At 53.0% G+C, this 21,645-nt stretch overlaps 1 protein-coding gene across 1 annotated transcript; it reads left to right on the forward strand.

Annotated features, from left to right (window-relative positions):
* Positions 1-598: 598 nt before the first annotated feature.
* Positions 599-6,604, forward strand: TCF15 (transcription factor 15). The gene is made up of 2 exons (XM_001497844.7): positions 599-1,203; positions 5,735-6,604. The coding sequence occupies exons 1-2, from the start codon at positions 682-684 to the stop codon at positions 5,807-5,809; spliced, it is 597 nt and encodes a 198-aa protein (XP_001497894.3). The 5' UTR covers positions 599-681; the 3' UTR covers positions 5,810-6,604.
* Positions 6,605-21,645: the final 15,041 nt, after the last annotated feature.

Genomic DNA, 21,645 nt, shown 5'->3' on the forward strand with positions numbered 1-21,645 from the left:
CAAGTTTGTCGTCAGGGATGTGACACCGTCGAATCCTTATTTGGACAGATTATCGTGTTTCTCCAAGTGCTCTCGGTGGACACCACCCTGTACAGAATGCAGATTCCTGGGCCCCATTCCAGACCTGCTGAATTAGAATGGAGGGAATCCGGGAACCCACAGAGTCAAAAGCCCTCCTCCCGCAATTCCTACACACACGAGAGTTGCAGAACCACGGTATTAGAATTCGCGGGCAGAAAACCCAAGCGGGTTCCTCTTCCCGGACGAAGAAATTGAAGCCAAGAGAGAAGGGACCTGCCGCAGTCTCCTAGAGGGTCTAGGCTGAGCATCCGGAGTCCAGATTTGGGCACACCCCACCCCACCCCCGCAGACCCCCGGCATTTGCGCGGCTCGCCCGCGGGGACCCGGAGCGTTCAGGCCTACAGGGCGGGCCACCCGCTCGCGGGCCGCTTTCAACCTGGAGGACGGGGGCGGCGGGCGCGTCGCCATTGGCCGGGACGCGGCGGGCGCCTCCCGATTGGCCAGCGCGGAGCCCCCCCGCCCCGGCCGGGGCGGCCGAGTGACTGGCCCCTCCCTCGGCTATAAGGCGGCGGCCGGCGGGGCCGTGGGAGCGCGCGGGAGCGCACGGCGGGGCGCGGAAACGCTGGGTCGCGGCGCCCCGAGGGACGCGGCCGGGCGCCCATGGCGTTCGCGCTGCTGCGCCCCGTCGGCGCGCACGTGCTGTACCCGGACGTGCGGCTGCTGAGCGAGGACGAGGAGAACCGCAGCGAGAGCGACGCCTCCGACCAGTCGTTCGGCTGCTGCGAGGGCCTGGAGGCGGCGCGGCGCGGCCCGGGCCCCGGGGGCGGGCGGCGGGCGGGCGGCGGCGGCGCGGGCCCGGTCGTGGTGGTGCGACAGCGGCAGGCGGCCAACGCGCGGGAGCGGGACCGCACTCAGAGCGTGAACACGGCCTTCACGGCGCTGCGCACGCTCATCCCCACCGAGCCGGTGGACCGCAAGCTGTCCAAGATCGAGACGCTGCGCCTGGCGTCCAGCTACATCGCGCACCTGGCCAACGTGCTGCTGCTGGGCGACGCGGCCGACGACGGGCAGCCGTGCTTCCGGGCGGCCGGCAGTGCCAAGAGCGCGATCCCCGCCGCCCCCGACGGCGGCCGCCAGCCGCGCTCCATCTGCACCTTCTGCCTCAGCAACCAGCGCAAGGGGGTGAGTGCGCGGAGCTCGCTCCTGCGGAGGCGGAGGCCGGGGGCGACGGGGGCCGGGGCCTCCTAGGGAGCAGGAGAGAGGCAGAGACCCCAGTGCAGAGAGGAGGGAGCGACGTGGAGATCGTCGGGGGTGCGGCGCTGCAAGCCCAGGGTTTGGTGTGGAACAGAATCATTCGCTTAATGTCCCCTGGACAGAAGGGGTGCAGGGAAGCCCAGAACTAGGGCATGACTTAGAGGATGGAGATCGCTCATCGAGAGCGCCCCTTCCAACTAAAGGGTGTTGGGAAGAGGGCGTGAGGAAAGAATAACAAAGGCTGTCATTTACGGAGCTCTTCCTGTGTGCGGGATGTATTCCTCTTTTTTTTTTTTTTTTTTAATCTTCGTAAGAGCCCTGCCAGGCAGCTCATTGTGCCGGTTTTATCACTGCTGAGGATTTGAAACTCAGAGAGGTGTAACCCCACTCCCGCATTCACTCTGCTAGGAAGCCAGAACGCAGGGCTGGGTTTGCTGGGCGCGTGTGGCCCTGGCTATCCCTACCGTGAAATGATTGTGCCCCATCCAAAGACCTGACCGATGGGCAGGAGACTGGAAAGGCAAGGGGACACCTGAGGTACCCAGCTGATGAGCAGTAGGGGTGAAGGAGGGGGGTCCCTGAGGGCACGCAGCCCTAAAAGGGATGGAGGGTTGGGGAGGGCACTGTTGAGTCAGCTGGGCAGAGCTGGCCTAGCTCCTGTGGTGTGTCCTAGGTGGGGGTGAGAACCAGGCTGCTAGGGGATGATGGATGGGGCTGGCTAGCAGCGGAGGTTGCTGGGGGCTCTCCTGGCTGAAAGCTGGCTCTGCCGCTGCCCAGGCCCTGGCGAGCCTGCTTCACCCCCAGCCTTTCCCGCTCTGGCCTGGGCCTTTCCTACAGACCAGGAAGCTTGTCTGTGTGACAGCTTGGATTCCAGCAGCTACCACTTACATCTGGGGAAACTGAGGCTGAGAGGGTCCCTGAGTGGCCACAGCCTTTTGGAAAGTGAAAGAGCATGGGGGGTTGGAGTCAGGCCTCTTAAGTCCCCAGTCTGTGGTCCTCACGGCTGCCCTAGGTCCCCTGCTTCAGTTTGTTCTGGGGAAGTCTCTGAGTCCTGGCCTCAGACTGCTCCCTTCTGCCTCGTCCGACTCCCAGCCTGCCTCTCCCCCCGTAGCTGCCTCAGTCTCCCTGAGTCAGTCTTAGGCTCGGACCTGGACTCTCTTGAGGTCCCTGCCGCTCCCAGCTTGGGCCCTGGTCAGTGCTCCAGGCTGGGCTGGGAAGCCAGATGGGCCTACAGGCGTCCAGCGTAGGGAGTGAAGGGTTGACTGGGCCCTCAGTGGTCTTCCTTGACCGCCTGTCACGCATTCATTCAGTTCAGCAAACCTTAGCTACCCCGTAGCCACCTTTTGTTGGCTCTGAGGACATTCCCAGAGAAGCAGGTTATGGGTCCCCACCTACCACAGTCGGGAACTCCCAGTATGGCACCAGGGCAAGGAGATGAAGACAGGGATGCTGAGGTCTGATGTTGGGGGTGGGGGGCACAAAGGGACCATCAGAACCCAGAGGAAGCCCCCGACCCGGGGCTAAATTCCTGACCCGTGCTTTGGAGTGGAGGTAGGCAGGTGAGGAAGTAGGGGCAGGCGTTCTCAGAGCCGGGCGCAGCAAGAGCTGGGGTCAGAAAACACAGCCTAGAGAGGGCAAAGGGAAGACACTGACGGTGGCAGAGCTCAGAGCAGAGTCCAAGACTGGTCGGTGATAGCCATCGCAGCGGTCTCACTGAGCACTGGTCTCTTGTGCCGAGCGCTCTTCACGCGTTATCATTAAAACCCCTCAGCGTCGGGGGAAGGAGCTGCTCTGGTCCCCCCTGCTTAGAGATGCTGCCGCTGCTTCAGAGACACAGCCTGTGATGGAGCCAGGATTCGAACTCAGGCCTGCCGATCAAGAAGTATGGGAGGCGCCGTGCCTGCAGGCCTGGGGGAGAAGGTGTGTCTGTCACATGTGCACACCACGGCTGGTAGGCTGGGGGCCTCTCTGCTGGTCTCAGACCTGTGCCGCAGATCACGGGGCCTCGTCTGGATCTGGCTGCTTCCCTGAGACCTGTCTGCAGGACTAAGAATCCAGCCAAATTTGGCTACAAAAGCCATGCTCTCACCCCCACAGTCTCCTCTGGGAATAGGCGAAAGGGACAATCCTGGCCAGCTCTGGCCCCTTGAAGATTCGATGGAAGAACACTGGCTGTCTCAGGAACCCAGGGCTTTGTGGGCCAGAGAACTCCAAGGCCCTTCAGTCTGAGCCACCTGGTTGATCTGGGGTTGAGGTCACCATGGAAACAGCTCCCTGTAGCATCTTTCTGTTTAAGGAGAGGTTAGGTGTGGCCCTCAGTGGTAGAAATAGCAAGTGGGAGATGGAAAGGGGATTCTTGTCTCTGCCCTGTTTTCCCGTTTGGCACCTGGGGTTGGGGGTTGGGTAGGATTGTTCTGTGAGGTGTCCCCACTTGGTGTCCTCAGCTGGGGAGCAGAAGAAGTGGTACGGGATGGCAGGGTGAGGAGGCGGCATTACCAGGTGATGCCGACAATAATGCTGTGAACATTCATTAAACACTTTCGACATTCCTGACAGTGTGCTAAATGCTTTACCCGTGTTCACTGTGTCATCCTCACAGTAACTCCACTTTACACGTGGGAAACTGAGGCCCAGTGAGGTGAAGGCACTTGCCTGAGGTCCAACAGGTGGTCCATGGCGGAGGAGAGACTGAAGCCCCGCTCTGTCTCACGCCAGCCCAGCTCCTAACCACGGGGCTTCCCAGAGCCCTTGACGCTGAGTTCCTAGGGGCGGAAGAAGCTGGGGCCTAGTCAGGCCCTCTTCTTAGTGCTTCCGGCAGCTTACAAGCCTCTTTCACAGCTGCGTTGCCTTGGGCTGCGCCCTGGGGCGGCAAGTAGAATCATTTTGTCCCCGTTTCATAGATGAAGAAACTGAGGTTCCAGGAGGTCAACAGTCTCAGTAGTCTCATGGGACCGATGTCTCCTGGTGACCACCAGACTTGGGGTGGAGGTGGCTCTCCCTGTGCCTGAGGACATCCAGTGAAAGGGTGGGAGGCTGGTTTTCTATCCCCCAACCTCTCCATCGCCCTCCCCCACCTCCTTCCCCCCTTCTCAGCCACTCCTGCCAGAGTTTGTCTGAGAACCCCAAGCCCCAGGCTCTGCTGGGACTGTGGCCTCAGCCCTCAAAATAGCCCTGCCTGTGAATGAACACGCTGTCCCTGGGCCCGGAGAGCCTCGAGGGAGGCTGGGCTCGCATCTGGATGGCTCTGCCCCAACCTGGGCCCAGGGGTGGAGGGGCAGGGGCCAGAGCTCCCAGATGGTCAGCTCTTTCTCTGGATGGCTGAGAAAGATGCCTGTCCTGTCCTCTCCTGGCCAGGCTTGGTGGGGGGGGGGGCATTTACAGTGGGGCTTCAGTCACCTTCGTGTCCTGGATGCTGGACAGACTGTTGGACGACATGGATCTCTAGCCCAGCTCCTTCACCGGCTGGCTGGGTGCCTTTGGGCCAGTCATTCAACAGCTGGAGGCCTTTGAAAGAAGGGGGGACTGTCATGTCTGTGACCTCTCTGGCTTCCAGTGAGGATGAAACCCATGGGTCAGACCTCAGAATATCAGGTGGAGACTGCCCCTGTGGCATGAGGGTCAGGTGGCTTCAGGGGCTGCCACCATCATCTTGTCTTCCAGTGGGCACCACTGATTCAGGCTGCATTGCTTGGCACCTGCTCCATGCCAGACTCTGGGCTGGAGCTGGGGCCACAGAGTGAACTTTTCCCTGCCTCCCCCTGAGCTCCCAGCCTGATGGGGACACAAAGGAGCAGCCCCGTCTTCCCCTCCTGAGTTTTATCCTGGTGGAATGTTCCTGGAAGTGCTAGGCAATTACAGGAATCAAGAAACCTTCCCACAGAGCCAGGACCGGAGAGCATGTTCCTGGCAGAGGGAACACCCTGAGTGAAGGCAGGAAGGCCAGACATCCATGGTCTACTTTTGCAGGCTGAGGAGTAACTGGGCACCGTCAGGTAGTGGGGACGACCACTGTGGGCTTTGTTTGTTTTGCCCTTTAGTGTAAAATATTATGATTTAAAATGTGTTGGATTTTTTTCTAAGCCACAAATCACATGGGGGAAGAAATGAAAAAGGTAAAAAAGCATATAGAGTGAAAAAGCCTTGCTCCCATCCTGTCTCCCCATCACCAAATTCCTCTTCTGCGAGGAAGTCCATTAGCACTTTCCCATGTGCCCTTCTCTCCATCTCAGCACACAGGAACATTCACTGCGCTCTCGCTGTTGTCCTCAAACAATGTTATCTTGATCTCGTTCCCTGTTGATCCATAACAGGTGTCTTCTGCCTTCTGCTGCAGAGAACTTGATTGTGTAGCTAACTGTGATTTATTTATCAAGTCCCCTATTGCTGGACGCAGAGGTTAGTTCCCGTTTTCACTGTGACCTGATGGAACCTCCTAATACATCTTTCTCACCTCCTACAGGGTGGCCGTCGTGACCTGGGGGGTAGCTGCTTGAAGGTGAGGGGAGTGGCCCCACTTCGAGTGCCTCGGAGATGAGCCAGGACCCCTGTGGCGTTTGCTCCAAGCAGGACCCCGGAGAAGAAGGCCAGAGGCCAGCCACTGGTAGACAGGAAAGAAGACCCCAGGATCCAAGCCCAAGCCTTCTTTGTGTGGGGACCAGAGGACAATGGCCTAGGCCCATGACCCTCTGGGCACGCCCCCTGGGACATCTCCACCCCACCCTGGAGAGCTGAGAGGACCCAGCCAGCCAGCCCCAGCCCTGGCTGGTCAGAGGCAAGGCAGAACTTTTGGAAAAACAAAGACTGTTGGTGATAGGATGTGTGCATGTCTGTGCGTGCGTTGAGGTGTGTGTGTGTGTGTGAGAGAGATAATGGATGGGTTTAAAATAAAAGGTATTTTTAAATAAAAGATGTTCCAAACTGAAGAAGGGAGGGACCTGGGACATCAGAGGTCAGAGGTAGCCACTCTCCTGGACCTTGGCTGAGGCCCAGATGTGGCAGGTGCTGCCTTGTGCCCTGGAGGTGGTGGGGTCAGGAGGACCCGCCTCTCCAGAAGTCGAGATAACCAAACTTTGCTCACAGTCTTCCTGAACAGCTGTTAGGCGTCTGGTGCGGCTGGCAAAGCAATCTTAATTTTATTTATTTTTGAATAAGGAACATATTCATTCACATGGTTCAAAATTCAAAAGGTACAAGAGGGTATAGGATGAAAAGTCTTTCTCCCTCCTGTCCTTCAGCCACCAGTTCTCCCTGCAGGAGCCTCAGCCACCGGTTTTTTGTGACATCCTCACTCCTTATGAAAACCAAGCAAATACAGAGAAAGAAAAATATATATATATTTAAGTTTTCTTCCACTTTACACAAAGGGTAGCACTTTGTACATGCTTTCTGCTCCATGCATTTTTTTTTTTTTTTCTAATCAGCTTGGTTGTCATCCTGAGTCTGTACACGAGGTAAAGGGTTTCACTCACGGTCCTTTCGTAGCTGCTTGTTGACTTTGTGAATGTACCAGACGGTGAAGCATCCCTTATCCAAGTCTTCACAGACAGGGCTCTAGAGGCACGCAGATTTCCACGTGTGCAAACAAGTATGTGCTAAGGGGCTGTTCTGACCCTCTTTTAGCTGAGATGATTTGGAAGGATGATGACGCCCAGAGGCGTGTGGCTGGCGCATGGCAGGGTGACGATGTGAGGTCTGTCCACCTTGAAAGCCCCAAGTGAGCTCCATCCACTGTCCTGGAGAAGCTCCAGAGTGGGTGCCAGCCCCCGTGACCCCGATTATTCCAGCAGCGCTGGGAGGTGGGGGCTGGTGTGTCCCCCTTGCACAGATTCAGCCGAGATGGTGACGGGCACAGCCGTCAGCAGGGCCAGGAGTTCTTGGTTCTCCGGCTGGGGCTCTGTCCCTGTGAGGCCAGGATCAGAGAAGCCCAGGCGGCCGGAAGGTGGAGAACGCAGGGAGAGGGGCCAGGAGAGGCCGCAGAGCCGGGCAGCCGCCCTTCCCTCAGGGTGCGCTCCCATGCCTGTTTTTAAAACTTATGTATTTAACAAACACTTAATTAGCATTTGCCGATGGAAGCCAGGCTCCAGAGTCCACTCTCGTGTCCACTCTGCTCTGTCACCCCCTGCAAAGTTTGACCTTCTGACTGAGCTGGAGGGGCTGCCCATTTTGCAGATCAACAGACAGATTGCCAAGCACCTGCTCCGTGCCAGACATGACAGGGGTGGGCCAGACCCACCCCGTCTGCCTCACAGACGAAAAACCAGACCCCAGTAGTATGAGGGGGTGGCTGGAATTGCTGGTCCAGACTGGAGTGGGCCGTGAAACCACGGCATTGACCCCGTTTAGTATGACAAGTTCAGGAAGGAGGGCGCCGAGGAGCCGGGTCCTGCCCGGGAGAGCTTCCCCTGTGTCCAGGGACGCTGGCCTTGCCTATCCTGTGTCCCAGTGCAGCATGCTTCCCCCTGTGGGAGCTAATTAGGAAAGCACATTGCCCTCTCTGCGCCTACCCAAGTCCGGGTCCAGGCAGCCCCTGGCAAAGCCACAGGAAAAGAACTGTGACCTCGTCAATGGCAGGAAGCCTGGGAGTCAGGGCACAGCAGACACTTGGGTGCTCTCGGCTGGAGGCCCGCTTCTGCCACCAGATTTGCTGGGTGACCCCAGAGAAGTTGCTTGACCCCTCTGGGCCTCCTTCGGCTGATCTCTAACCAACAAGAACAGCTGGGACAGAATGATAATTATTTGTTTTGCCTTGTTAAATAGTTTTTAATAGACCGTTTATGCCGGGGGGCGGTGTGTGGCGGGGGTAAGAACTCAAGTTGTATCCAATAGTACACAGTGAAAAGTACATACCTCCCTCAGGCTCCTCCCCAAAGGCAACTGCTTAGCAGTTTCCTGTGTGTCCTTCCAGAAATGCTCTGAACTGATTACTGTTTCTAAAAGAGTACTTACAGGTTTCTCTGCTTCTGTTTTCATTGTAAAAAAATTAAAGTGCTACACGACCCTAGAAATATCACCCAAAGACAACCACGTGAACACTGTCACACTGTGGAGATTTTACAAAGCATACACTTAAACAATCTTTACAGGATACTAAGTTACAACTTTTGATGGAGGTGTAACACCGTTCAGGAAGGAGCACACGGCCTTGAGTGTACGGCTCAGCAAGTTTCCACAAGCCGAGCTCACCTGTGGACCCAGCATGCCCATTGAGAAACGTGGTTGTCAGCATCCTGCGGACATCGCGCACATCCCACCCAGACGGGGTTCTTTCCATTGTATTTCCTTTGAAATAGATAACACACTTAACAGAGTTCACAGTTCAAAAGACACCAAAGAGAATCCACTGACAATAATTCTCCTTCCCTCCCAGCCACTCAGCCCCAGTCCTCAGAGGCCATTTCCGCTACCCAGGGTCTTGTGCGTTCCTGCAGGGATCGTCTTTGCAGACACAAGCAAGTCACGTGCATCTGGTTTTTCCACACAAGCGGTAGCATCTTACGCACAGTTCTGCACCTGGAGTTTTCTTCCCTTAACAATGTGTCTTAGAGATTCTTCAGCGTTCAAAGAGCTGCTTCATAACTTTTTCACAGCAGTGTAGTGCTCCGTTGTGCATTTTCTGTTCTCCATTCTTAACTTTTTGCAGCTTGCTGTCTTCCTTGAGCCTCATTCGGGGTGATAGACAGTTCATGTCTATGAGCCTTGGTGAGCTGCAAGGCCAGCCCAACACACGTGGCTTGGGAGAGGCACAGCTGAGGACCAGTACCTCTGAGGCCATCTGCCTAACAGCCCTGCCCGCATACACGCACTTTCCGCCTTCAGGACGGACCAGCCCAGCCAGGCTTCTCCAGGCTCCCCGAGTAAGGGCCAACTCGGAGTCAAAGGAGTAAAGGAGCTCAGGGAGAAGAAATCCAGGGCTGAGGAGGGTGGAATGACCAATGTCAGCCCGGCCACCCGGGACCCTGAAGGGGAGGCTTACACTTCTGGTCACACCCTCCGCCCAAACCTTCTTAGACACGAGGAGCATCAGCACAAGAATGATCCAGAATTTCACAATAAGGAGACAGCCCGTACAGAGGAAGTAACCTGCCTGAGGTCCCCCAGCGAGCGCTCAGCCCTGCTGGGCCACCGGGAACCCAGGTCTCCCTCCTTGTCACTCAGGGCTCTCTTCCCTAATTCCACAATTGCAAGTGGGAAGGCCTCAGGTCGCCCATGGCAATGGGGAAACCAAAGCCCAGAGAGGGAGAGCGATGGGCCACCATTGCACAGCATTTGAAGCTGAGCAGGGCTGAGACTGCAAGGCCCCTTCCTCCAGCCCAGGGCTCCTACACCACCTTAAGTTCCGTCACTGGCCCAGGCCACTTCCATTTCATGAGGCTCCTATTAAATTAAAAAATAAAAACACCACAAAACGAAATTCTGGAAACTGTGGCCTATTTAGCAAGTTAACTCAGGCTCCCATACGCAGTCACAAGTATGATGCATTATCCTGAGAATATTAAATATTAGAGGATTTACAAACACATCATTTCACAGGACATGCATGTCAACTTGAACATCTTCCTTCAGCCCAGTCTGTGTGTCCTGCTCCCACGTGTTTTACCTCCTGATAAAAGTCTAGACCTGGACAGCAAGGTGCCACACATGGTCCTAGACCTGAGCCAGGACTGCAGGCCGGAAATGCTACAGAGGACATTATCAGGCAGTTGACAAACTTCGGAGAAGAACAATAGACTAGATAAAAGTATTGTATCAATGTTATATTTTCTGAATTTGCTAACAGTCTACTTATGTAAGAGGATATCCTTGTGCTTAAGAAATACAGCCTGAAGTACCACAGGGTAGATGAACGTGGCATCATGAACGACTCTCAGATGGTTCAGAAAAAAATAATACGTGTGAGCAAGAAAAGGATAAAGCAGGTGTCACAGTTAAAAGCTGGTGCATCTGGGCACGGAGCATATGGGAGTTCTCTGCACTAGTTCTGTCCCTTCTCTGTGTGTTTGCAAGTGATTGCAAAATGATAAGACAAAGTGGAGAGCTTGGCCCAGGAGGACGTGAGGGCTGCCAAATGGTCTCCTGGCCCCCTCTGACCCTTCCTTGCTTCAGCTACTCCAACAGAGGATGGAAAATATGCCGGTGGACCCAGGCCGCCCTGCTCAGGACGCTCAGGCCTCTGTGCTCTCCAGGAGGCTAAGGTGGTCCTGGCCCCCGAGCTGCTGCCACCATGATTTATGTCCCTGTGAGCCTCAGCAGCTGGGAGCACGGGTCCCGCCAGGCGGCCTGCTGGGGGGACCAGCGTTTGCTTCTCAGCGTGTCTAATCCAGACCAGACTTGCAGACCCCACGGACCTGGGATCAGGCTCCCAGGGGGCCGGGGTGAGAGGGCAGGCCAGCAGGCCTTGGAAACCAGGGAGGCGCTGAGGGTGAACTTGCTGGAAGGCAGGAGACTTGGCCTGGTCTAGCTTGGCCACTCCTCCTGTGTGACAGGAGGTAGGTGTCTGCCCCTCTCTGGGCCTTAGTTTTCCTCATCTTGGCATAGCCTGCACATGGTGGACCAGAAGGGCTTTGTAAACTGGGACACACCAGCCTTGTAGGAGGGAAGACTGGTAAAATTTAGGCGTTTTTTTCTGAATGCCCAGATCCTCTAAGCTTGGAAAAATGCCTGACTTTTTTGAGGGCCTACTCTGTGTCAGTCCTTGGTCTACACACTTTACAGAAGTTAATTAATATAGCCTACTCAATGAGTTTGTACTATTTTTGCCCCGTTTTATAGATAAGAAAACTGAGGTAGAGGGAGATTAAAGAACTTGCCCAAGGTCATACGGCAGCCAGTAAGCGAGTGAATTTGAACCGGGTGTTCTGGCTGCAGAGCCCCACTGGGATCTCGACCACTGGCCCACAGGGCCACACCAAGTATATGCCTAGTCCTGTAAGGGCCTAACCAAACCTGGGCTTCCAGAACAAGACAGAAAAGGGCCTCCTCTCAGCCCAGAGGAGCCCAGGGCCCAGCCTGCACCAAGGGAGTTAGAGTCTAGGCATGGGTCCAGGAGCCTGTACCTCCCATGGGCTCCCTGGCATTGCCGACACTCCCAGGACTGGAGAGGCTCAAACATAGACTTTGGAGGGTCTAAGTGGAAGGGGCTCTGGAGCTCTTCTCCTCACCAGTGGAGACATTGAGGCTCAGAGCAGGCGAGGTGCTGCCCAACATCACACGGAAAGTCAGAGATGAGCCAGAACCAGGTTCCATGTGTCCCAGTCACTGTTTTCGTTGCCTGGTGATGCCTCCCGGAGCAGCAAGAAGCATGAGAGTAACTGACGTGGATGGGACGCACTGGTCGGAGGCAGAGCTCCGAGGGACTTACCCGGATGGCCTCACTTAATCTGGGAACAGCCCGTGTAGGTAGGTACTGTCATCACCCTCATTTCACAGATTAGGAAACCAAGCCCAAGTTCAGCCAGCGAGGCAAGGGCATAGCTGTGATGGGAACCCAGGGGGTGTGTCCTCAGATTCCACAGCCTGAGCCCCAGCAAGGAGGCAAAACTTATCAGGAGGCATAGGATAGAGTTGAACATCATAGACCAACTTAAGGCGGGTGGCTCAGCCTGTCAGTCAGTCAGTCAACTAACATGCATTGAACTGCTCTGTGGACCACGCAAGGCTCTAGGGCTGATCAGGAAATGAGACAGATGTGGGATCTGCCCTCGCAGAGACCACAGTCTATCAAAGAAGCAGGCTCTGAGCAATAATAAAAATGTGACAGTGCTTCCGAGGCACGTGGGGATGTGCAACAGGGAGAGAGCGGAGGAAACATGGGGATGGTGGCTCATGGAGGCTTTGCCCAGTGTAAAAGGCTCTGCAAAGATGTCCAGCCCACCCTTGAGTCAGATGAGTGATGCGGCACCTGTGGGTCCCGGGGTCTCCCCAAACGTAACTGGATAATCCCTGACCTGTCTCCTCTGAGCGCCCAGAGCAGCTCAGTGATGTCGTCAAAGCACAGCGAGCCCAGCGGACAAGGGGAGTGGTAACAGCTAAGGCACTGCAGTGCTCTCATCATCCTCGTGGCTCCCCAGGGTCACACGTTCCCTGAGTGACAGGCCAGGGTTCTGACACAGGCACGCAGGGTCCAGAGCCCACCCTCTCAACCTCCCCCTCTGCTGCTGTGCGCTATGTGCTCAGGCAGGAGGCAACGCTCCCCAGGCCCTGGAGCTGGACCAGCGCCCCTGCCCGCCCCACCTCTAGCTGCCACCACGCGGCCCCATCCCTGTGCCTTGCACGGTACTGGCACTTAGCGCATGCTTAGCTGCTGAAGGACCAAGAGGCCTCATGCTGCGTCCCTCAGTCCGCATGCCACCCTGCAAGGTTGATTTACCCGTTTCACAGGTGGTGCTCCAAAAGGAGCAGCGGCTGGCCTGAGGTCACACAGCTAGGAGGGCTGGCAGACCTCGAACCCAGATCTGTGGCTCATCCTGTCTGCAGAAAGCCCACACTGCCCGGAAGCTCAGAAGATACTGGCAACAGGCCTTTAACCATAGAGGGGAGAGGGATGGGCCCGGAGCTGGGAGCAGAAAAGGCGCTGACCAGCTGGGAGCTCCGTGGGAACGTCTCTTGCCCCCCAGCCCCACCCCACCCCAGTTTGTCCCCCAGGCAGCAGCCAGGGCAGGGCGAGGATGGGGTCAGGGAGGCGGGCTTTGAATTCCCAAGGAATACACCCCCTCCCGCTCCCCTGGGCCGGCTAAAGAGTCCCGGAGCTGGGCTTGTCTCCTCTCACTGCCTTCTTTTCCTCGATGGCCTCCCCCTCCTCTCCACCCCTCGCCCACCTTCCCCTCCCTCTCAGCCGAGGCCCCCGCCTCCCCCACCCCTGGCTCTCAGAAAGCCCTGGAAAGGCTGCTTTCTTTGAGACAGGAAGGTGTCCTCAAGTCTCAGGAAGGAAAAACAGTCAAGCTGAACCCACCAAGACCGTCTCCAAGGGGCCGGGGCTGGCGCCCGGCCAGGACTGACATCACCTGGGAACTGCCCGGCCGCAGCTGCAACACGCCTCCGGGGGGACGCGCTTCTGCTATTTAAAAAAATAATAATATTAGTAAAAAAAACGTTTCCAGTCTGGTGTTTTCAAATGTGCTTTTTATAGTGGGCCCTGGGGCGTGGGTGTTTTGGTGTCCCCCCCCCCCTCACGTCCTGATTTTCACACCACACAATGTAGCCTTTGACCAATTCCAGCTAATTCCCGAGGATTCTGGGTGGGACCTGCTTCCAATCTCTGACTCCCTGAGATTATCTTTTATCTATCTAGATATATTTAATTTTAACTTTTAAAAAAAATATTGAATATATTTGCCTGCAGTACCAAATTCAAAAGGTACCAAAGAGCATCAGGTGAAATGTCAGCCCCTTCTGGGCCCCTCAGTCACCTCATCCGGTCCCCTGAGACAGCCCCTCTTTTATTTTATCCAACAAAACCCCCGCTAGTGCTTCCTATGTGCCAGGCACTCTGCTAAGCAATTATCGATATTAACTCATTTAATCTTCATAAAAAACATATGAGGTAGGGTTTCCATTGGCTATTTTCTTGTGAATATTGCCAAAGCTATCCTATGCATATAGAAGCAAATCTAGACCTATAATCTTACCCTCCCCGCTTCTTAAAAAACACAGATAGAAGCTTATTATACAGCCGGGTCTGCACTTTGCTTTTTACTTAGAAGTATCATCATGGTTCCATATTGGTGCATAAAGAGATTCCCCATCCATCTTTAGGGCTACATAGCATTCCCTTCTGGGGAAGGATGTGCCATAATGTAATTAGGGTGTCCATTCTTGGCAGGCATTAAGGATGTTTCCAGTCTTTTCTTTTATGAATAATGCTGCAATGTATACCCAAGGTGATCCTTCTGAAAGCACAGCTTGGACCTCACCAATCCAACATTCAAAAGTTCTCGCCTTTCTCCCCGCATGCAGAAGGGCATCTTGAATGTAGGGCTTATCAAGAACCCTTCTGTGACTCTGGTGGAAGCAATGGACCTGCTCCCCAAAGAAGCTCACTGACAACAGAGCTGCATGTGAGGTTCGGGGACTCCTGGAAACTCCACTCACGGACGCAACAATGCCAGGACACCCAGCCGGCCGTGTGGCGCACCCATGGCTTTGGACTGGATTCTTTGGCCTGCCAGCTCCACTGCCTCTGAGTTACGGGCCTTGGGAAAGTTGCTTAATCTCACCAAGCCTCAGTTTTCTCATCTTTAAACTGGGGCTAATTACAGTGGCTTCCTCCTGGGATTATGACAAATAAATTAGATCCAGACTCTAAAGTGTTTAGCTCGGCACACAGCAAGTCCTTGACCCACGTTGGCTATTGTTTGTAGTGGTGGTGGTGGTAGTATGGTTTCAGCAAGACAAATTCCAAACTCATTCATTTATCCCACAAATATTTATTGAGAACATACTATGGGCAGGCAGCTGTGGGGGGGGGGGTGCAGGCCGGAGGTGAGGAGACAGAGAGGCTGGCAAAAACTCAAGCCCCCCCAAGCAGCTCAGAGCTCTGAATGTGGAGGATGCAGGGGCTGCAGGAGCACAGAAGAGGAGGCGGCTGAGGCAGCCCAGGACGCGGACGATCAGGAGGGCCTCGCCGAGGACCGGGGCTGGGGTGACTCTTGAAAGATTAAGGGGTGATTCTCCAGGCCGAAGGAGCCTGTGTGGAGGAGAGAGCACATTCACCAGCCTTGAGGACAGGGAGAGCCCGAGGCAGCAGGGGGACCTCATGGAGGCTCAGGCGGCTGAGGTGTGGGGGCTGAGGGTCTCAGAGACTGGAGAGCCGGACAGGGCCAGACTGGAGAGTGGGGAGCCTCGGCTCTGACTAAGGGAAGACTGCTCAGAGGTGCAGGGGGAAAGAGGCCCGGGTGACCATGGAGGAGGCCCGGGTGGCAGCAAGCAAGAACGCCCATTGGAGGCCACTAGGGTTGTCCATGTGAACATGATGACCTCACCTAGGTCGTAGCCGTGAAGGTAGACAGAAGAGGGCCAGGAGAGAGACTCAGGACGCAGGGGAGGGGACGGTCACTGCCCTGATTAAGAGACCGACTGAGTGTGGGAGAAAAGGACAAGCTGAGCAGAAAGGGCCAATTCACGCCCCTCCTCTGCCCAACCCAGCAACAGCTGCCCATCACTCTGACAGCCAAACCCAAAGTTCTCTCCTGGTGGGCCAGCTCCTGCCACCCCAACAGCCTCATCTCCTTCCCTCTCCCCACCTTGCTCTCTGGGCTCCCAGTGTGCCAGCCTCCTTGCAGGTCTTAGAACACACCGGGCGCACTGGGGCCTCACGGCCTCTGCCTTGGCAGTTCCCTCCACCTGGAATGCTGTTCCCCGCAGATGTCCTCAGGGCTTGCTAATTCCCTTCATTCAGGTCTCTGCTCTAACGTCACCTCCTCAAGGAGGCCGTCCTGACCCCCCAAGCTAAAATAGCACCCCTCCGCCAATCTTTGTTTTTATTGTGGTAAAATATACAGAACATATTCACTATTTTAACCGTTTTTAAGTGTACAATTCAGCAGCATTAAGGACAATCACGGTGTTGTGCAATCATCACTGTCATCCATTTTCAGAACTTTTTCATGATCCCCAACAGCTCTCCTGTGTCCCCTTTGCTTGCCTTAGTTTGTCTTCATAAGCTGTTACTATCTGACACTATGATACTTACTTATCTATTTGCCATGTTTACACCTGTCTCCTCCAACTAGAATGGAAGCTACAAGAGGGAGGGACTCTGCCTCTGTTGTCCATTGCAATCTCACCAGCCCTTCAAGAGCGCCTGGCATACAGCAGGTGCTGAATAAGTGGTTGTGCACAAATTAACTGATGAAGGGAACTCTTCCAGAGAAGGAGGATGCAGGCAGAGGAACAGACTGGATTTCTGCACAATTCAGGCACATCCCTGCCTGCTGGCCCCTCTCCCACTATTTCTCTACCAGTTCCCTTCTCTCCATCTGCACCGACTATGCTGTTCCCTGCACTGTTCCACTGCCAAGCCTTTGCCTGAGCTGCTCCTCTCACTGGAAATACAGCAGGCCACCCTTGTCCGCGGGGCCTATGTTCCAAGACCCGCAGTGGATGCCTGAAACCTCGGATAGTCCACAACCCTATACAGACTGTGCTTTTTCCTAACTAATGGGCGGAAAGCATATGGACACGCTGGACAAAGGGATGATTCACGTCCTGGGCAGGACGGAGCAGATGACACGAGAGTCCATCATGCTACTCAGAACAGTGCGCCGTTTAAAACTTATGAATTGCTTATTTGGGGAATTTCCATTTAAAATTTTCGGACCTCAGTTGACCCTGGGTCACTCAAACCACAGAAAGCGAAAGTGCAGACAAGGGGTGACTACCATATTGTTTCTGCCTCATGCATCGACATCCCCTTCATTTTTCAAATTCCTGCTCAAATCCCACCCCCACAAGAGAGGATTCCCAGACAAATCGTCATCACCCCAACCGCTCTCCTTTTCTAACTTTCCCATGACACTGTGTTTATGCCTGGAATGGACCAGGTCTCTTTTGGTTGTAAGTGACAGAAATCCAGCTCAAAGTGGCTAATGGAAAAAAAAAAAAAAAAGATAAGTTACTGGCTTCCAGAACTGAGTTCAAGGAACTGATTTCGTGGCTGAATCCCGGTGATCTTGTGATGTCACTAGAACTTTCTCTCTGTCTCTCATCCCTGCTTTCCTCCATGTCAGCTGCATTCTCAGAGAGCCTCTCCTCTTTTGGAGACAAAGATGGCTGCCAGCAACTCTGGATCACAATGTGTCCTTTGAGAAACCCCTTTGGAGTGGGTTTTTTCCCTAATAGTTCCAGTAAAAGTCCTGGAGAAGGCCCCATTGGCCTGCCTTGGTCACGTGCCCAACCCTGTGTCAATCCCTATGGCCAGAGGGATGAAACGTTCTGATTGGTCAGACCAGGTCACGTGCCCACCTCTGAACTGGGTGTGGGGTTTGCCTGGCCTGAGCTACAAAAACTGAGAGTGGGGGAGGGGTGGTTTCCCAAAAGAAAATGGGGAAACAGCCACTGGGCAGGCAAAAGCCTCAGATGTCCCGGAGATGCCTCTGTTGGAGCGTTTGCCACACAGCCGCCAGGAACCTGAGTTATTTTTGCAGGATGTCTTCCTCCTGAATCCATGAGTTCCCTGTGGGCAAAGGCCAGCGCCATGTGCAGGGTCTAGCACATGGGCTGTGCTTGATGAACTCCAGGTGCTTCCCTCCTCTCCCTCAGGAGCCGGGGCCTTTTTGCACTCAATGACTTGGTCATCTTTGAAGGACCCTGACCCTGGTCAGTGCAGTGGCCAGGCTCATGGGAGTGCACATGATCCCTGCCCTCTGCCCTACCCCTCTGGCACAGGATCTCTCCACCACAGGGGCATTGGGAGGGCCAGTTCTCAGTCCATGTCATTGACGTGACCTTGAGAAAGTCACCTCCCCTCACTCATCCTCAGTGGTCCCTTCGTTAAACGGGGGCTGAGGGAGGCATTTCCTCCTTTTAGCCCATCACGTCCCTCTATATAATTTTTCCCATGTCTGGGTACCACCTGTGCTGCCAATTACATAATATTTTTTCTTTAAATGGACCCTCTTTTAAAAACATAAATATATTCATTTCAAAAGGGAGCTGTAGATCCCTCCATAAATGGAAAACAGTATCTTGTGCCATAAATAGAAGGTCACCATAAAAATAAGTACAATGAAAACAAAACAATGTCATTAAATTCTTGCCAGATCCAGCTGCCTGCTTGTCACAGGCTCGGAGGTGGAGGCCTGCTCTCCATTAAAACGGAAACTAAGTGTTAAGAGAGGTGTTAAAAACACACCAGCATTCAACAGAGACTTTCTTCTTAATAACAAGTTGAAGGAAAACTGGAAAGGGAGAAAGGTTCTCGCTCTGGGCTTTGCTGTTCTCTAGTCAGGTGTGGCTCCACCTGGCAGGAGCTCAGACGGGACCTGTGGTACTCAGTCCACTCTCAGGAAGCGGTGGACCTGGCCATCGCTGCGTGTGAAGTGGCTGTGCCTCCCCTGCACACAGGCCAGGTGGGGAGGTCAGAGCCCAGCCAGGATGGAGCCCAGGTTTGGGGCTCTGACTCATGTTTCAGGATCTGTAAGGGATGGACAGATGAGTCCCTGCCCACTCACCTACTCCCCTCACCAAGAATGGCCTGGGGGAAATAACAATATGTTTTTAATTTGCATAAATTTGCATGAAGAAACTCTGGAAAGATCAGAAACTAATAAAAGTGGTGGGAACCAGATGGGAAATGGAATGGGAATGAGACTCTTCACAGTATCCCTTTTAGTATTTTTTTGAACAATATGAATATATTACTTACTCAAATTTTAAATAATAAAAACAAATGTTTATGAGCACCTGTTATGTAAGCAGACTTGGTGTTAGGCACTGTGAGTTCATTCGTTCATGCGTTCACTCTGCTATAAATGAATGGATTCAGTGGGCACTAGCACAAACCGTGGGTCGAGCCCTACAATAGGCACCGAGAGTTTGTTCATTTATTCTGTCAACTAACCTTTATCAGGACTCTGCGACTTTGTTCACTCATGTCGGGGTGGATCAGCAGTAACTCCTGCCCCCAAGAAGCTCAAGGTCTAGAGGGGGAGATGGGTGGCCCAACAGACCCTGCAGGAGTCCAGACAGCAAACACAACTGGTGTGAGGCCGGAGAACAGAGATTGCAGGGGCTTTGCTGTAGAACCTTGCACATTCTCCCGGGAGCTGGAAGCAGGGAGGCAAAAGGCAGGAGGAGAGAGGACGAAGCCCCACAGGCCAGGGGGCCAAATCATGAAGGCCAGGTCCCCAGGGAGAGGAGCTCAGGCATCATGCAGCAGGAAATGGGAGGAAGGGGCTGTCTTTGCTGCTGAGAGGCATCCCGCACCGTCCCCGCCACCCCCACAAAATGCCTCTCAAGTTGCATGCTCTCCATTTGCAGTGTGCGGTCTTTCATATGTGCTGTCATCTCTTGCCCAAATGACTGCTGTAGCATCCTGGTTACTCTCACTCGTATATTTCGTCCTCCTCCAATTCACGGCAGCCAGAATTATCTTTTTAAACTTAATATCTCATAACGTCATTCCACAGCTTAAAACCCTACAATAGCTTCTTGATGCTCCTATAATAAAATCCAGACTCCTTACTGTGGCCCACAAGGTGTTGTGTGACCCAGCCCCTGCCAGCATTACTGATCTCATCTTCTACTGTGCTCTAGCTCAGTCACTGTGCCCCTTTACTGCTCCTCAGATACACCAAACGCTTTTCTACCTCAGGGCCTTTGTGCGTCCTGTCCTCTCTGCTTGCAACGCCAAATTCTCCTTCTTCAGGTTTCATCTTAAATATCATCTTCTCAGGAAGGGTTTGCAAGACCTCATTCTTTAAAGCAGGGATCAAGAAACAATGGCCCATATTCTAAATCTGGCCCACCACCTGTTTTTGTAAATAAAGTTTTATTGGAACACAGCCATGCTCATTCATTTATATATTGTCTGTGGTTGCTTTCCCACGACAATGGCAACACTGAGAGTTGTGACAGAGACTGGATGCCCCTCAAAGCCTAAAATATTGACTATCTGGTCCCTTATAGAAAATGTTTGCTGATCGTTGATCTAAGGCAATCCTCCCCTCTTCCCAAGTTCAGCTCTATTGTATCACTACACTGATCCGTTTCACAGCACTTAGAACAATCTATAATCATCTTGGGTGCTGTGTGTGTGTGTGTTTAGTTGTTTGTTGTCTCAAAGAAAATTCAGAGACAAAAAGCATTTAGAAATCAAACAAAAATTTACCTGAAAAGAAGTTTTACAAGAGGGTCCAGGTTTTAGACCCATAAATCACCAAACAAAAAATACAACAGCTATTTCAAGGGAAAAAAGTCACCAAGGGATAATGTGTCCAAGGTAGAAAAAAACAGCAGTTTTCTCACCAGATTATTATATCTGCAAAGGTAATCACGTATTTTCAGACACAGTTTTGCAGAAGTAAGAAATAAAGTTGTTTCTGTTAGGAAGTCAGTAACTCACAGGAAGCCCCAAGGCTTCGCTCATTTGGGGACAGAGGATCCCTGGTTTTTCTCAGGGTACAAAGGGCTTTTGCAATCTCACTGTTAGACAAAAATGCCAAAGGCTCACTTTGGCTTCCAAAAATTGTCTGTTCCCCAGCCCTCCACCCCATTCTTAGAACATAAGGAAACAGTATCTCCCCTGAGGGAGATACTGTGTCTGCATGGCCTACCTGTGTTACCAGTACCAAGCACAGGTCTGACTCATATCAGGGACAGTTGTAAAAGACTTCCAAACGGCAAAAAACCCATAAAGATTACTGGATATCCTATGGAATGCTATGCATTGTCTTCACCTGATTTCAGGTTAACTGACTCGATGGTGGTCGATGCCTTTCATTATTTTGATCTACTGTACGTCTCTGTAAGTTGTAACAAGGCTGACGGTAATGCAAAGAAGTCTTGCTCACAGAGATGCAAATAAAGTTTATCTGCTTGAGGTACAATTGATACCCCCACCCCAGCCCTCTTGGAAGAAAATAGTTTTGCGTCTTTAGCAAATTAATTTTAGCATTCTTCTTTATACATGTATATATGTGTGTGTGTGTATATATAGATATCTGTGTATATATATATGTATATATCTTCTCTTTGGAATCTCCTTTGAATTAATTTTTAACACTTTACTGGTTCCCTCATAAATTAATTATTTAAATAAAAACTTTGACACGTTTTCACTTTATATTTGAACGAGAGGCATGAGTTTATTCTTTTGTAAAAATTCTCTTCTAACACATATAGTCCTCCTTGTTAAATAGTTGCGTGATGAATGATGACTATGCTCTCATAGCATCCTGTATTTCTTGTAGCACTGGTTTAATAATTTAATCATTAGAGTTATTTGTGCATTTATTTGTGTCTTATGTGTCTCTCCTGACCATAAGTTCCATGAGGACCAGGACCTTGTCTGACTTGCTCACCACTGTGCTCCCTAGAGACTATCGTAGTGCCTCCTGACATGTAGTAGCTGATCATGAATAGATATATATGTGTGCACATATGTGTACAAGTGTAGATGTGTGTATATACACGTCTACACGTGTGTATATTTATATACACACATATATTAGAGAGAGAGACAATGGATTATGTGCTGCCCAATTTAGAACAGACACGGACACCTCTTTGAAGCTCCTAGTACAGAGGATGGGGGAAAGAAGGAAGAAAGAGAGAAAGAGAGACAGAAAAGGAAAGAAAGAGAGTCAGAGAGAGAGAGGGAGGGAGGGAGGGAGGGAGGGAGGGAGAGAGACGGAGACAGAGAGAGAGGGAGAGAGA

The sequence above is a fragment of the Equus caballus genome, chromosome 22 (assembly GCF_041296265.1).
Source record: "Equus caballus isolate H_3958 breed thoroughbred chromosome 22, TB-T2T, whole genome shotgun sequence".
NCBI classification, from domain to species: Eukaryota; Metazoa; Chordata; class Mammalia; order Perissodactyla; family Equidae; genus Equus; species Equus caballus.